Source organism: Trichosurus vulpecula, chromosome 2 (genome assembly GCF_011100635.1).
Source record: "Trichosurus vulpecula isolate mTriVul1 chromosome 2, mTriVul1.pri, whole genome shotgun sequence".
NCBI lineage: Eukaryota > Metazoa > Chordata > Mammalia > Diprotodontia > Phalangeridae > Trichosurus > Trichosurus vulpecula.
The window spans coordinates 329449010-329463546 of record NC_050574.1 but is presented as its reverse complement, the minus strand read 5'-3'; the positions used below and the strand labels follow the sequence as shown (position 1 = coordinate 329463546).

The window sequence follows — 14537 nt, the reverse complement described above, 5'->3', positions numbered from 1 at the left end:
TATCTTTACTTAAAATGTGTCATAGCTTGATGTTAAATATGGGAAAGACAGTGCTATGTTGATTTCTGATATTTGTGTGACTTTTTTACTACTCCCTGTGACATAAGCGTATGGTGTAAGTATATGGGGAGTGTAAATGTGGGGTATAATATCTTTGGGTGGGGTAATATTCATTTGAAGTATTGGCTCATTTGGGCATCACCAAGGGGGAAAACAAACCCACCAAGGGGTTTGAATTAGCTCATAATGTAATATACTTGTTAGCCACTAGGTGGTGATCTACTCAGTTTGCCATGCATGTACATTGACTCTATCGCTTTTCACCTGGATGAACATTCTGAACAAGAGGCCACCTTTTCTCACCTGGTCCTGGGTGGTGACACTTTTTGTTTCATGGAGTTCATCGCTGTTGCCTGGATGGGCCCTGAGTTGGCTGTTCTTCGATCTCTGTTATGGCCCCGCTGCCTATGTCCTGACCCTCCATCGTGCTGTCTCTGCTCCAGAATTTTCAGTTGGAGGAAGAGAGAAGTGCGGTAGAGAAAGAAATCATGAAGAGCCCAAGGGGCTCCTGCTTGTGTTACAGAAAGGATCATCTTGGGTGGGGAGGGGTGGGGGTGGGGTGTGTGTGCAGAATATCCCCTTTTCTGTGCCAGTGTCTCAGAATCTGCTTTTGCTGCCTTGCTCTGAATGTCCCAGACCATGGAAAGAAGTTCAGAGAGGTAGTGAAGGCGAATCAGAGTTCTCTAGGGCTATGACTATTAATAGACAACAATGGATTTAACTTTATGCCCATTGCTTAAGGACCATCGATCATCAGTTTTCTCTGTCCCATGAGTTTACATAAGGTGTAGTTTTATAGCATGGATTTCTGGTAAATCAGAGTTTATAACAGTAACCATCTCTATCACAAAGGTCATGTCTCTTACTGTTTTAAATCTGGGCTGGATCCAGACCGATGACCGAAGGATCATCTGCTTGTAAATTCAGCCTGGTAATGAATGGCCCTTTTTCATTTTAGGTTTAATAGCTCATCTCCTTTCCAGTAGAGTAAGTGACCCAAGTTTAACAATTTCTAATCAGTCCAAAAGGAGCATTAGGTCACAGATGTAGAACTAATACATTTAAATACAACATAGATTTAGTATGTAGATACTTATATCCAATATCTAGCTCAGAATAGACTTCAAGGTATTATAAAATCTTGGGAGAATGTGCATCTTCAGCATCTATAAGCTGAGTGGAATGTAAAAGGATATCTGTGACCAACATTCTGCACTGCTACAGTTAACAATTCAGTGTAAAGTCAATGACTAGTAACAGTCTTTTTTCTCATTCTCCTTACTCTCACCGCCTATACAGAATACGTATACAGCCTCTCTTAAAGCCTTGAATTTAGAATATAAAATTCATTGTAGGTGTTTTATCAAAGTGTGTTATCCTCAAACAATACATAAAGGATGATTTTTTGTTGCTGTCGGAATCTCATGCTTCAGGTTCATGATGTTGCTGTATTTCAAATATCTTCTAGCCTTTTCCCCCTCTTATATCAATTTTCACAGTATTTGAGGCAAACAGTAAAATATTAAATGGAAACTGCTGCTAATAAGCCTAGCTCATGTCACTCACTGTGAGAAATAATATTGTATAGTTGAAAGATCTCTGGGTGAAACCAAAACAACTCCAAAGTTTCACCTCACACCCCACAAATTGGCAGAAATCACAAGAAATGGCAACAGTCAGTATTGGAGGGTTTGTGGGAAGATAAGCACTCTAATACGTTGTTGGAGAAGCTGTGAAATGATACAACCATTTTGGAAAGTGATTTGGAATTATGTAAATAAAGTGACTAAAATGTCCATACTCTTTGAACCTGTAACTCTGTAACTGGGCTTATATACCAAGAAAGCCATCGATAAGGGGAAAAAAAGCCCTCACATATTTCAAAATATTTGTAGCAGCACTTATATGTGATTGCTAGAGTTGGAAACAAAGTAGATGCCCATCAATTGGGAGGATTTGACCTGGTCCTGGTCCTGGTCCAAGCAAATTTTCGGTACATGAATGTAATGGAAGATCAGTGTGATTCAGGAAATGAAGTGTGTGATGAACACAGAGAAACATGGAAAGACCTATATGAACTGATGGAGAGTGAAGTAAGCAGAGCCGAGAAAACAATATACACAGTAACCACAACGATGTAAATGGAAAGAACAATCACACAACAAAAAAATCAAAAGTCAATGTAACAAAGTTATAAAGATCAAGCAAGACTTGAATGAAGAGAGATGAGAAGACATCCCCAGCCTACCCCTTGATGGAGGTGGGAGTTCCACAGGGGTTACACATTGTATATGTTTTTAGACTTTCTCAATGTATGGATCAGTTTTGCTGATTGCATTTTTCCTCTCTAAAAACAAACAAACAAACAAAAACCACTGTCTGCCATATAGGATGGCTCTTGGGGAAGGCGAAAGAAAAGATACCTGGGATACCATGGAGATATAAGAAACAGAAAACATCAATAAAAATTATTTTTTTAAAAAAAGAGCTCTGGACTTGGAGGGAGAAGACCTGGATTTGAGTCCTGGCTCTGTTACTTATTAGTGGCACAACTTTGGGCAAGTTCCTGAGCCCCTCTGGGTCTCAGTTTTCTCTACAATGGGGCTAATCCTACTTGGACTGTCTACTTTACAGGATGGTTCTGAGGAAGGTACTTTGTCAACTATGAAGTGCCATATAGAAATGAGCTACTATTATTTTCAAACTGCTTTTTCTGAACATTTTGCAATTTTTCTCCATGAAACAGAGAGCTAGTATGCTAGGGTGGAAACTGAAGTAGAAACCAAGAGATAGAGAGTTATTCCAATCAATCCCTTCTCTGGATCTCAATGTTCTCATGTGTAAAATGGGGGTTGGATAAGGTGAATTCCAGGGTGCTTTGCAGATCGTTCATTCTGTGATTAAGAAACAAGTTGTAGCCCTCTGTGGGGGCAGGGAAATAGGCATCACTAACCCTCAGTGTTTTGTCTTGTTCTCATTGGCAGAGAGTATGCCAGCGAAATACTTATGGACACTGTAAAGGAGATGCAGAAATTGGGAACATTCACCAGTCTTCTGAAAGCTTTGGACAAAGAGAAGGAAAAAAAAACAAATTTCTGTGAAATAATCGCCAGGTCAGAGTAATCCTAAGTATATCTGCTTTGGTGCATTTTAAGATTTTTAAAAATATTTATCAGAGTATCTGATTTCTGAAGCAAATTGACTCACACACTATGGCACTTACTATGGGTTTGCTTGTGCCTTCAAGTACCCTTTGCCCTTATGGAGACCATTGGAAATTCAGAACTGAAACAATGAGATACCTGCCAGGGCTTCATCATCATGATCCCCCAAATGCTAACATCTCTCTGTGGAAATTGGCCCCATAGCTCATCAAGGGCTGCCTCTCCAGTCAGCTGCCCCTGCCTGATCCTAGAACCCATCTCACTCATGCCCAATATGGAACCTAATCTTTATTCAGATGGCTTCACACCCATCCACCTCCTGTTCTGTCTTTCAGCAGCTAATGACCCATAGCATCTATAGAACATTAAGGTTTGCAAAATGCTCCATGTATCATCTCATTTAATTGGTCCTCACAACAGCCCTGTGAGGGGGGGTTGTTGTTCAGTTGTTTGTGTGTGACTCTTTGTGACCTCGTGGACCATACTGTCCATGAGGTTTTCTTGGCAAAGACTGGAGTGGTTTATCATTTCCTTCTCCAGTGGATTAGATGGGGTTAAGTGACTTACCTAGGGTCTCACAAATAAGAAGAGGAGAGATAACACACTGTATTGAAAAATAATAAATGGTATGAGATTCATTCTAAGAAGCAGGAAATGCTTATGCACTAAATGGCATGGTAAATGGTGTAGGTATAAAAGGTGGGGTCCTTGGCGTTCAAATGGGCATCTAGGTGGCATAGTGGCTAGGCCTGGAGTCAGGAAGACCCACCTTCATGAGTTTGAATCTGGCCTCTGACTCTTACTAGCTGTGTGACCCTGGGCAAGTCACTCAGTCCTATTTGCCTCAGTTTCCTCATCTGTAAAATGAGCTGGAAAAGGAAATGGCGAACCATTCCAATATTTTTGCCAAGAAAACCCCAAATGGGATCACAAAAAATTGGACATAACTGAAATGACGGAACAAAAACAACAACAAAAACGCAGTCCAAATTAATTTTCCTTAGAAATCAGAAAAAAAAATTCCACAACATGACAAATTCTGAGATTCTTTTTTTTTTAATGGACATAAAGTCCTGCATAAGGAAAATTACTCTAGCTAGGTTAGAATGGGGAGAGGGTGGCCGGGAGAACAGGTAAGAATTGAAGAGGGCTTGAATGAGTGCTTTGATCAGTAGCACTCTTCAAACTGTATTAGCTAGTTTGGGGGTGGGGTGGGGGTGTTAGGACACTTGATGCTAAAATAAAATCCTGCACACCAATTAGGTATATGCTTTGTAAATAAAGGTTTCCTTGCTCCCTAAAAATGTCAGAAGAAAGTAAATGTGCCTGTTTTGGCATAGAAGTTTAGCAAGAGTTTTTTTGACTGAGTGTAATGGAAACGTTTGAGGCAAGTAGAGCATGTGGTACTTGGGATGTATCTAGTACAACACTGATCAGAAGAGTTACATTTGCCAGTGAATCCCTAAGGTGAACCATAACTTCTGTTCTGGTACTTAATGCACTAACTGTTCCTTCTCCCTCTCTCATTTATTTTAGGGAGGAAACAAAGAGAAAACAGATAAGATCTCTCCAGAAAATGCTTCAGGATGTCAAAAATGAGAGGCAAGTAGAAACACAGGTAAGAATCCCTTTGTAACTGGAGTAGCACAGGCATCAATGGTTACTGATCTGACAGAAATATAAAGTAGGAATATTCCTTCTCCATATGAAGCTTTTATCTAGGAAGGGTTGTTATGGGTTCTCCAACGAAAAACTTCAGATGTATTTTGTTGTTGTGGAATCATTCCAATCGTGTCTGACTCTCTGTGACCTCACTTGGGGTTTTCTTGGCAAAAATACTGGAGTAGTTGCCATTTCCTAGGTGGCTCAGTGGATAGAGCACTGGACATGGAATTAGGAAGACTCATCTTCCTGACCTCAAATCTGGCCGCAGACGCTTTGTATTTTTTTCCCTGATTCCTAAAGTAATTGGGACCTGGAAGTGACTTAGAGGCTTAGTTCCCAGCAAAGCAAGGCCAAAGGGTTACCCATCTGGGATCAGAGAGATTCCAGGGGAAGAGTCCAAGGCTCTAGTGGGGGGAGGCTGGAGGGAAGTAGGGAACAAGCATGGTGGCTCCAGTGCAGGTGATGTGGTTTGGAAATGTGACTGGGAAGTGATATTCACAACAGTATATTCACAGCAGCACTTTTGTGGGAGCAGAGGATTAGAAACAAAGTAGAGACCCATTGACTGTGCTTGTTGTAGTAAAGAGAGGTATAATGGTATAGAACACTGGACTTGGAATCAGGAAGACCTGGCTTCAGAGTCTGCCTTGGACCCTTCCAACTCTGTAACCCCCGAGCAATTCACTGAATTTCTTGGATTTGAATGTTCTTATCTGTAGTATAAGGAGCTTGCTATAAACATTTTTGTTCATGTAAGTCCTTTTCCCTTTTTCTTTGATCTCTTAGGGTTACAGCCCTAGTAGTGGTATTGCTGGGTAAAAGGATATACACAGTTTTATAGCCCTTTGGGCGGAGTTCCAAATTGTTCTTCAGAATGGTTGGAACAGTTCACAACTCCACCAATAGTGCATTAATGTCCCAATTTTTCCACATCCTCCCAGTATTTATCACTTTCTTTTTCTCTCATGTTAGCCAGTCTGCCAAATGAATTTTGTTGTTACTTTGCTAAATCCGTAAAGAATCTCTGTGGTAATACGATTGGTAAAACACCAAATCCAAGAGTAATTTGGGTAAAATTGTCATGTTTACTATATTGATATTGCCAAATTATGAACATTGACTCTTACTCCAACATGGTACAAATTGTACATGTAAAATCATGTAAAACATTTCCATATTAACCATGTTGAAAAAAAAAGCAAGAAAAAGAAGTGAAAAAGAATACGTTTTAATCTGCAGAGTTCATCAGTCCTCTCTCTCTGGAGGAAGAGAGCTATTTATCCAATTGATGGGCATCCCTTCAATTTCCAGTTCTTTGCCACCACAAAAAGAGCCGCATTAAATATTTTTGTGGGTCAGATAGATGGCACAGTGGATAGAGAACCAGGCCTGGAGTCAGGAAGACTTGAGTTTAAATCTGACCTCAGATCCTTACTAGTTGTATGACCCTGGGCAGGTCATTCAACCCAATTGCTTCCCCCCCCAAAATATTTTTGTACATATGTGTCCTTTTCCTCCTCCTTTGATCTCTTTGGGACCCAGTAGTGGTACAAAGCATTTTATAACCCGTTAGGCATAATTCCAAATTGTTCTCCAGAACTCCATTGATTTTTGAGTGACCCATGACTGTACTTCTCAGACTATCATATTCTGTATTCACAGCAGTTTTTTCTTTCATTTCTTATTAATGGTGAATAATACTAGGCATAAGAACTGTTTCTTCCTTGCTACTTGTAATATTTTTCTCTGACATATGTGATCTGCAGCTTAGGAACCAGATTTTTGGTGGGTCAGATTTAAGGTTCCTCTTTAGCAGCAGTCTGTGGATTCTATTGACATGCATATCTTCGTCTGGTTCCGATACTATCGAACAATTGTCTATTATGATTTTCTGAAGTACGATATTCAGGTTTTTTGTTTGTTTCATCATGCTTTTCTGGGAAGCCAATGATTCTTAGATTCTCTTTTCAAATCCTGTTTTCTAGGTCAGTTCTTTTTTTTTTTATTGTAAATATCTCAAATGTTCTTCCAGTTTTGCTCTCTTTTGACTTCATTCTAACATCTCCTGTTATATCATTGAAATTTTGAATTCCCACGTCTTCACTTTTTCCCCACAGGGTGGCCCCTGTTTGGCTGCTGTTCTAAGCTATAGATTTTCCTTTCAACCCATTAAAGAGCTCTCATTTCACACTTTATCTTTTCCTTCCTGTTTTGTTAGACCTTCTAACCATTTTCTAGTTGTAGTTATTACAGATTTATTCATTCTTTCCGGCATTTTATTCTGACATTCTCTTATCCCATAGCATTTTTTCGTTGTATTAAAAGCAGTTCTCTACTTGCTCATTTCTAGTATAACTGCTATTGCTGCTACTCATGTCTTAGGTTATTTGGAGTGTTATCTAGCTGTTTTGTAGTAGTGAAGGGAATAGCTCAGGTAACATAGAGCCTCCCAATCATTTGTCCAGAAAATGTCCTCAGCCTCTCCCTCTTCCCACCTCTAACCCTACTTTCTCTTGGCTAATTACAAAGCAGCTTTTGGTGTTTGTCTTAGTACATAATTTACTCTCTCAACTCTTTGCTTTTGTTCTTCAAATACCACTTTAACTCTCTGGGAGTTTTCAGCAGCTTCACAGAAGCTGACTTGTACTCATATTTTCTCTTTGGTGAAAACCCCCTTCTTGGGTTTCCTTTCAGTCTTTGTCTGTATTACAAAACTCTTCTCCTCCCCCTACTTTTTCCATCACTATCTAACCTTTCTTGACTCTCTTTTACTACCTAATAACAGGAGATATTCATCTTTACCTCCCTTCTGGTTTCACAAAAAGAAAAACACAAACACTTCATTAAAGGAATTTTATATAGTTACAAGCAAGGCAAAGTAACTACATCTAAAGAAAATTTTCAAGATTTGGCATCCTCCCAGCTATTTCTTCCCTCTTAACTCTCTAGCCCCTTAAAAGCATGTTGACTATAGAGTCTTCTGAGCAACAACATCCACTCACTCTAGGTATAGATACGCTTGGCTCACATTCTTAGTGCATTTAGCCAGAGCAAAGAGTAAACAAGCTAACTGTTCAAAAAGCATAATGTCATTCTGAAACTACAGTGGTAGTGGACCACAGAGACTGTGTGGGAAATCAACACCGCCAGAACAAAGACAAAGCCAGGAACAAGAAGTATGTGGGAAATGTGGGAGTGAGATAGACCCAGGAATAATAATAGGTAGAGTTTTTATCACTTTAAAGTTTGCAGCATGCTTTACAAATATTATCTTATTTGGTCCTCACAACCACCCTGGGAGGTAGGTGCTGTTATTATCCTCATTTTACAGATAATCTGTACACTGAGATTTTTTTTTTTAGCAACTTACCCAGAATCATACAGCTACTAAGTGTCTGAGGCAGGATTTAAATTCAGGTCTTCCTGCCTCTAGAAGCTAGTGTTTGAGGAAGAGTGAGAAAGTAGGCAAGTAGTGAAGATTTCGGTCACGAGGAAACTTTGAAAATGAGGCAGTTCCTTTCCCAGACAAGAAACTTTTGACATGCTTTCTGCTTGAGGCATGAACCTGTTGGGTCCCACAGGTGAGCAACATTAGGTAAACGGTTAAATTGGCTGATGTGTTGAGCACAGGGTCAAAGATAAAGACAATTTCTTACGCAGACAATAGCCACAAAAAGCTGATTTAATGGCAAATCTTAGAAATGTTATCTTCAGAAAACTTCCATTTGCTCGAATGTCTTGAGCCTTCCATTAATTTAGCAGGCCTTACCCACAGTAGATATATAATAAATGTTTGTGTAATTAATACAAATTGCCGTATCATCTTGCTGTTATTTCTGAATGTTGTCATGGTTGCAATTTAATAAAAAGGTAAATTGAGGCAGGCTTCCCTGAGCAAAGTTATGGTTTATTAGTGGGGTGCTACCCACCAATAAAGTAAGTCTCTTGCACCCGTGAATAGCCAAAACACGTCAAATTGAGGGTGCAACACATTTTTTATAAGCATAGAACAAAAAACCACATCATTAGTTAATAGGATTGGTAACATTGTGGCATTAGGAAATTATGACTGGTTACAATAAGGAAGGTAGGCATAGGCACATGTAAACTGGGCCTACCTCTCTCTGTCTCTAAGATATGCTTTTGTGAAGTTATGGGGTCCAGCTGTGTTTTGAGAGTGTTGATATCAGACAGGTGCACCAATCTCAAAGGCACCTGGGCACAAGATAAAGCCACCTGAAATTATAAGGCTGGGGGCTTAGGATGGGGCATGGTCAACTTAGTCTGGTTCTCAAGGATGGCATATTGATATCATTCACTTTTTCGGAGACCGAAGTTATGTGAAATAACAAATTTCCCTTGCAGGAATGATTTGTAGGTGTTTCTGAAATAACAATTCCCATGCTCAGAGTTTCTCTTTAATTAACAGTGATTACAGGGGCTTGAGCTTATTCTTGTTCAGTCTGACTCTCTGAGACCCCATTTGGGGTTTTCTTGGCAAAGATACTGGAGTGGCTTACCATTTCTTTTTCCAGCTCATTTTACAGATGAAGAAACTGAGACAAACAAGGTTAAGTGACTTGCCTAGTAGGTCACACAGCTAATGAGCATCTGAGACTGGATTTGAACTCATGAAAATGAGTCTTCCTAACTCTAAGTCCTGGGGTGCAGCCTTTGAACTGAGTCCGAGTTTTACAGAACAAATCCTTTTAAGGATTTGTTCTGTGAAGTTTGGATTCAGTCAAAGGGCAGAAATTAAGGACTAGAGGGCCACATGTGGCCTTCAGGCTGTAGGTTTCCCACCCCTGGAGTCTTTATCCTTGGACTATGCTACCTTCTACATTGTAGCTATGTTGGCTTTTTCAATCTTGCCTTAGTTCCTGGCCCCAAGAAAGAGGAAGTACTTTCCCTTCTGGCCCCAAGAATTCCTCCTCTAAGCTTCAAGCTGTCCTAAACTCAACTCATAGTCTTCCTAGAGTTTTCTTTGGCTCTCAGAGAGCCATACTTTCAAATATGTTGTTTCTCTTTTTTTCTGTACAATTTGTCAGACTCATGTTTACTGTCAGGCAGGTAAGTTTGGTTTCTCCATTCAGTGAAACTCAGCTTTTCTCTTACAATTCTCAACTAGTTTCTGGCTTTAGTTTCACTAGCAGACTGATGTCACCTTCTAGGGATTAGTAAGTCAGTAAGTATTGTTTTCTTCCCTGGTGTTATCCCTTGAGAATAAAGTCTTGGGAATTTCAGAGCCTTACTCTTCAGAACAGCCAAGTTAACTTAGTCCAAAACTGGTTTTTATCACTCCAACAATCTCAGACCAGTTTCCATTTCCTTCCTGATCAAGACTGGTTAGGTCAATCCCCCTCCCCTTCACAAAGAAGGACAACTAGAGTAACTGAGGAACGTCCATGAGTTCAGTCCTTAACTCCAAATACAGTTACTGACTGGCTCCCCGTCATACAGGTTAATAATGTCTGAGGTATCTTTGATTCTTTCTTCAAATTCACTTCTCACATCTAATCAATTGTCAAATCTTGATTCTCAATGCAGAGAAGACCAAAAGTTGGTGGTAAATTATACATTCACTGCTAATGTATAGACAGACAGTACTGTGAGGATCTCAGGCATGGAATGTACATGTTTTACTACAAGATGTGCAAAGGGAAAAGCTATCCTGTACATGTACAGCACTATAGCAGATGCTGTCTGTGTCCTCTTTGGTCCAAGCTCCCTTTTTGAACTCCATGCAAGGAAGTACCCACACTAAACATGCTCACATCTCTTTCAGCCCCACTCTTGACTCTCTAGACTTTTCCAGTTCCACCCCAGATGCCCTCTTACCCTAGAGATACCTCTGCCCCAGTGTGCCTCAAACCTCCATTTGAAGAGCTTAGACCAGCCACACTCATATCTCTCCTGGGTCTGCTCATGATTCTTTGGTCTTTTATATCTTGCTTCCATGCAGGTATTTCTCCCTCCACTCCTCTCCCCTTCAGTTCCCTTGTATATGTGAACATCCCCTGCTAGAGTGTAAGATCCTTTAGGGTAGAGACTGTTTATCTGATTGCTTCTGTTTGTCTTCCCAGTGCTTAGCATACTGCCCAGCACATAATAATTGTTTAATAAAGAAATACATTCTCTATCTATATAATAAATAGATCTATATTCTCTATCTGTATAATATATCTATATAATAAATATATCCTCTAATATACAATATAATAATGTATAATATATAACATAATATTATACTAATATTTATTTAATATATAATAAATATATTCTCTATATAATCAATACATCTACATTCTTTATATAATATAAACAATATATCTATGTAATAAATACATCCTCTAATCTATAATTATAATTATGTATAATTATACTTAAAAATAAATAAATATATTCTCTAATCAATACATTTATGTTCTCTATCTATATAATATAAACAATATATCTATATAATAAATATATCCCCTAATATATAATTATCTATAATCATGCTTATATAGTAAATAAATATATTCTCTATCTATATAATAAATATGTTTACATTATATAAGTTTCACACTTATTTTTTCCATTGCTACATCTTAGTTAAGGCCCTCATCTCTTCTTGCTTAGATTATTATAAATCTTCTAACTTGTCTTCCTACTCGTAGTAGACCTTCTTGCCAATCACAGGATCAATATTTTGACATAGAAAGGACCTTTTAAGCCATCTAGTCCTACCCTTAAGTTCTACAGCTGAAGGAACTGATTGCTCAAGAGATCCAAGGTCATACAAGTGGTAAGTGGCAGAGCCAAGATTTGAAGGCACATCCTCAAAGGCCAGATTCAACACTTTTGACTATATCTTGCTACCATGTTCTTGATCTTACCATTCAAGGCATTGACATTCTGACTTTACTTACCTTTCCAGCTTTGTCTCTTCTAATTTACGTAAGTCACATGCTTTGTGTTCCAAGCAACTGGGTTATTCTATGTCTTGTATCCTAGTCCTGTCTTCCCCCATCTACATGACTTTTCCCTTGCTATCCCCCATACCCAAATGAACTCCCCCTTTCAATCAGTCAGTCAATCAAAAAGCATTTATTAAGCACCTACTAAATGCCAGATTCTGGAGATAGAAAGACATTAGAGAAACAGTTCTTGCACTCACAAAGCTTACATTATAATGGAGGAGAGAATATGCACACATATACAAAACAGATATAATGTAATCGTGAGAGGAAAACACTGGCATCTGGAGAGGACAGGGAAGGCTTCATGCAGAAGGTGGCACTTAATTTGAAGGAACCCAGGGATTCCAAGAGTTTAAGGTGAAGAAGAAGGACCTAGCATGCACAAGAGTCAGCCAGTGCAAGGAAATGGTAACAAGAGATGAAGGATTGCATAAGGGGATCAGTAAGAAGGCCAATAGGACATGGTATGTGGATGGCAGCAATGTGTAATAAGGCTGGGAAGGTATGATGATGTCAGTTTCTAAAGACTATCAAATGAGAAACACAGGAGTTTATATTTGATCATGGAAGAGCAACTGGAATTTATTGAGTCAGAGGGTGTCACACCTACACTTGAAAAAAAATCATTTTGGCAGCTGAGTGGAGGAGGGATTATTAGGAGAGAGGCCTGAGGCATGGAGACCAATTAGGGAGACTTAGCAAAAGTCCAGGCCCCAGATAGCCTGAAGTGTCCTGTGATCGTGTGAGTGGGGATAAGGGATTTGTGATGTATTGTGGAGGTAGAAACTAGAGGATTTGGCAACTGATTTCACAGTGCTTTCCCCATTATTATTTTGTTTGAGGGAGCTATTTTGAGTAAAATATCCATATATATTTGGCTATTTTTTATATTTCCTTAACAATTTTTGTGGATATTCCCAAGTGAAAATAAACTGAGTTCTCCTCATTAGTAAGTAGTTAGACTGCTTTCTAATCTACATGCCTTCAAGAGTGGGAGAATAGCTATTTCTGTTAGATCTGCTCTAAACTAAAACCAGAATTCTCAACAGATTTCAAAGAAGTGTTCTTCTCCTGGGGAGGTAAATTGATGGTCAGAAGGCATGAAGATCCACAAAACCAAAAGGGCAAAAAGCAAAAATAGATGGGGGTAGGAGAAGCAGGGGAGAAATCAAGAATGGTTTTTAAAGGGTAACCTTTTTTCTAATTCTAAAAAAAGAGCTTATAAGTCATAAAATTTATGTAAATATTACATGATAAAACTAAATATCAGGTAGGATAGAGATGGACTTGCAAACAGTAATATTTCTAATGTGTCACTTATGACCACCTACTCCAAATAGAAAGAATAGTTAGTAAGGTCATTTTTCTCACCATTCAACTTTTAGTTGAACTAATTAGGGCCCACCAGGCTTTTACTTCCTAATCACACTATTGTCACTCCTGAGTGTATTTCCCAATATAGATAGCTTTCCTTCTCCCATACCTGGAGAGCCATTCTTTATACCAAAGAATACAAAAAAGGGGAGGAGCAGGGACCACCTCACCTGAACTAAGAAATACATTTTTAAAAACTCTGACATTATATGCAGATTGAATACCAACAGTCTGTCAGATCTTCAAAGATATGAGGGAAATAACTTCTCCTATGTCTTCTTTGAGACCAAACTAGGTCATTATAATTTGGAAACATTGGATTTCACTTTTTGTTGGTATTCTTTTCCTTCTCATTGATACAGCCATTCCGAATATTGTTTTCCTGGTTCTACTCGCTATAAGTCTTCCCATGCTTCTCTAGGTCCCTCATATTTGTCATCTCTTACAGAATAATTGTATTACATTATATTTTTGTGCCACAATTTGTTTTGGCATTTCCAAGCCAATGGGCATCTACTTTGTTTCCAGTTCTTTGAAACTAAAAAAAGTATTGCTATAACCACTTGTAACAACAATGTTACTTGCAGCTATTGTGGCTATGTAAGACCAACAAGACCAACAACACCAGCACATAGGAGGGCTGCTAGCACAGATTCTTTGAACTGCTTTTCTAAGGAAAGCAACTTAAAGGGGTTTACAGTCTCACTTTAATTAAACATACATATATCATTCACTTAGTTCAGGGGAAAAAGTCAGCACCCTGAACGTCAGAGAAAACACAAACAAAAATTACAGGCAGAAATTATATAAACAGAGAAAATAACACAAATCAGTAGACAAAGCTTCTGTCTATCCATAGCAATACATATATACATAGTTACCAGTGAGAGAAGCACCAACATCTGGGTTTTCAAAGCCAGGGGGCTCTTTAATGGCTACCCAGAGTCTTATCTGGCCAAATCGCATGAACACTCTTCCAATGAGTGAGCCCCCCAAGCAAAATGCTAACCTCAGAGTACATATACACTTCTTCAGGGTCAGAGGGTGTCACAACCATGTGACTCAAATCCATGTGACTTAGGCTTTCTTGTGACTTAAGTAGGTCATCAAAGACTCTTGATTCTATCAAAGACTCTTGATTGAAACAAAGACAAGACTCAGAGGCACTTGATTGCCTAAGTGCTGAGAAGTACTTCAAAAGAAAAAAAAAACAGCAAAAAGCCCCACACTGCTTGCCATTATACCACTCCAACATTGTTACCAGGTTCTTGTAGCAAGATCTATTCTTTTAAAAAAATTTTGAAATTTAATA

General features: G+C 38.9%; 1 protein-coding gene across 1 annotated transcript in view; it reads left to right on the top strand.

Moving 5' to 3' along the window:
• Positions 1 to 14537, top strand: part of IQCG (IQ motif containing G) — a 61099-nt gene that overhangs the window by 11274 nt on the left and 35288 nt on the right. The window contains exons 4-5 of the mRNA XM_036747330.1: positions 3045 to 3173; positions 4761 to 4842. Coding sequence (XP_036603225.1) covers positions 3045 to 3173; positions 4761 to 4842 — 211 coding nt within the window. The remainder of the gene's footprint in view (positions 1 to 3044; positions 3174 to 4760; positions 4843 to 14537) is intronic.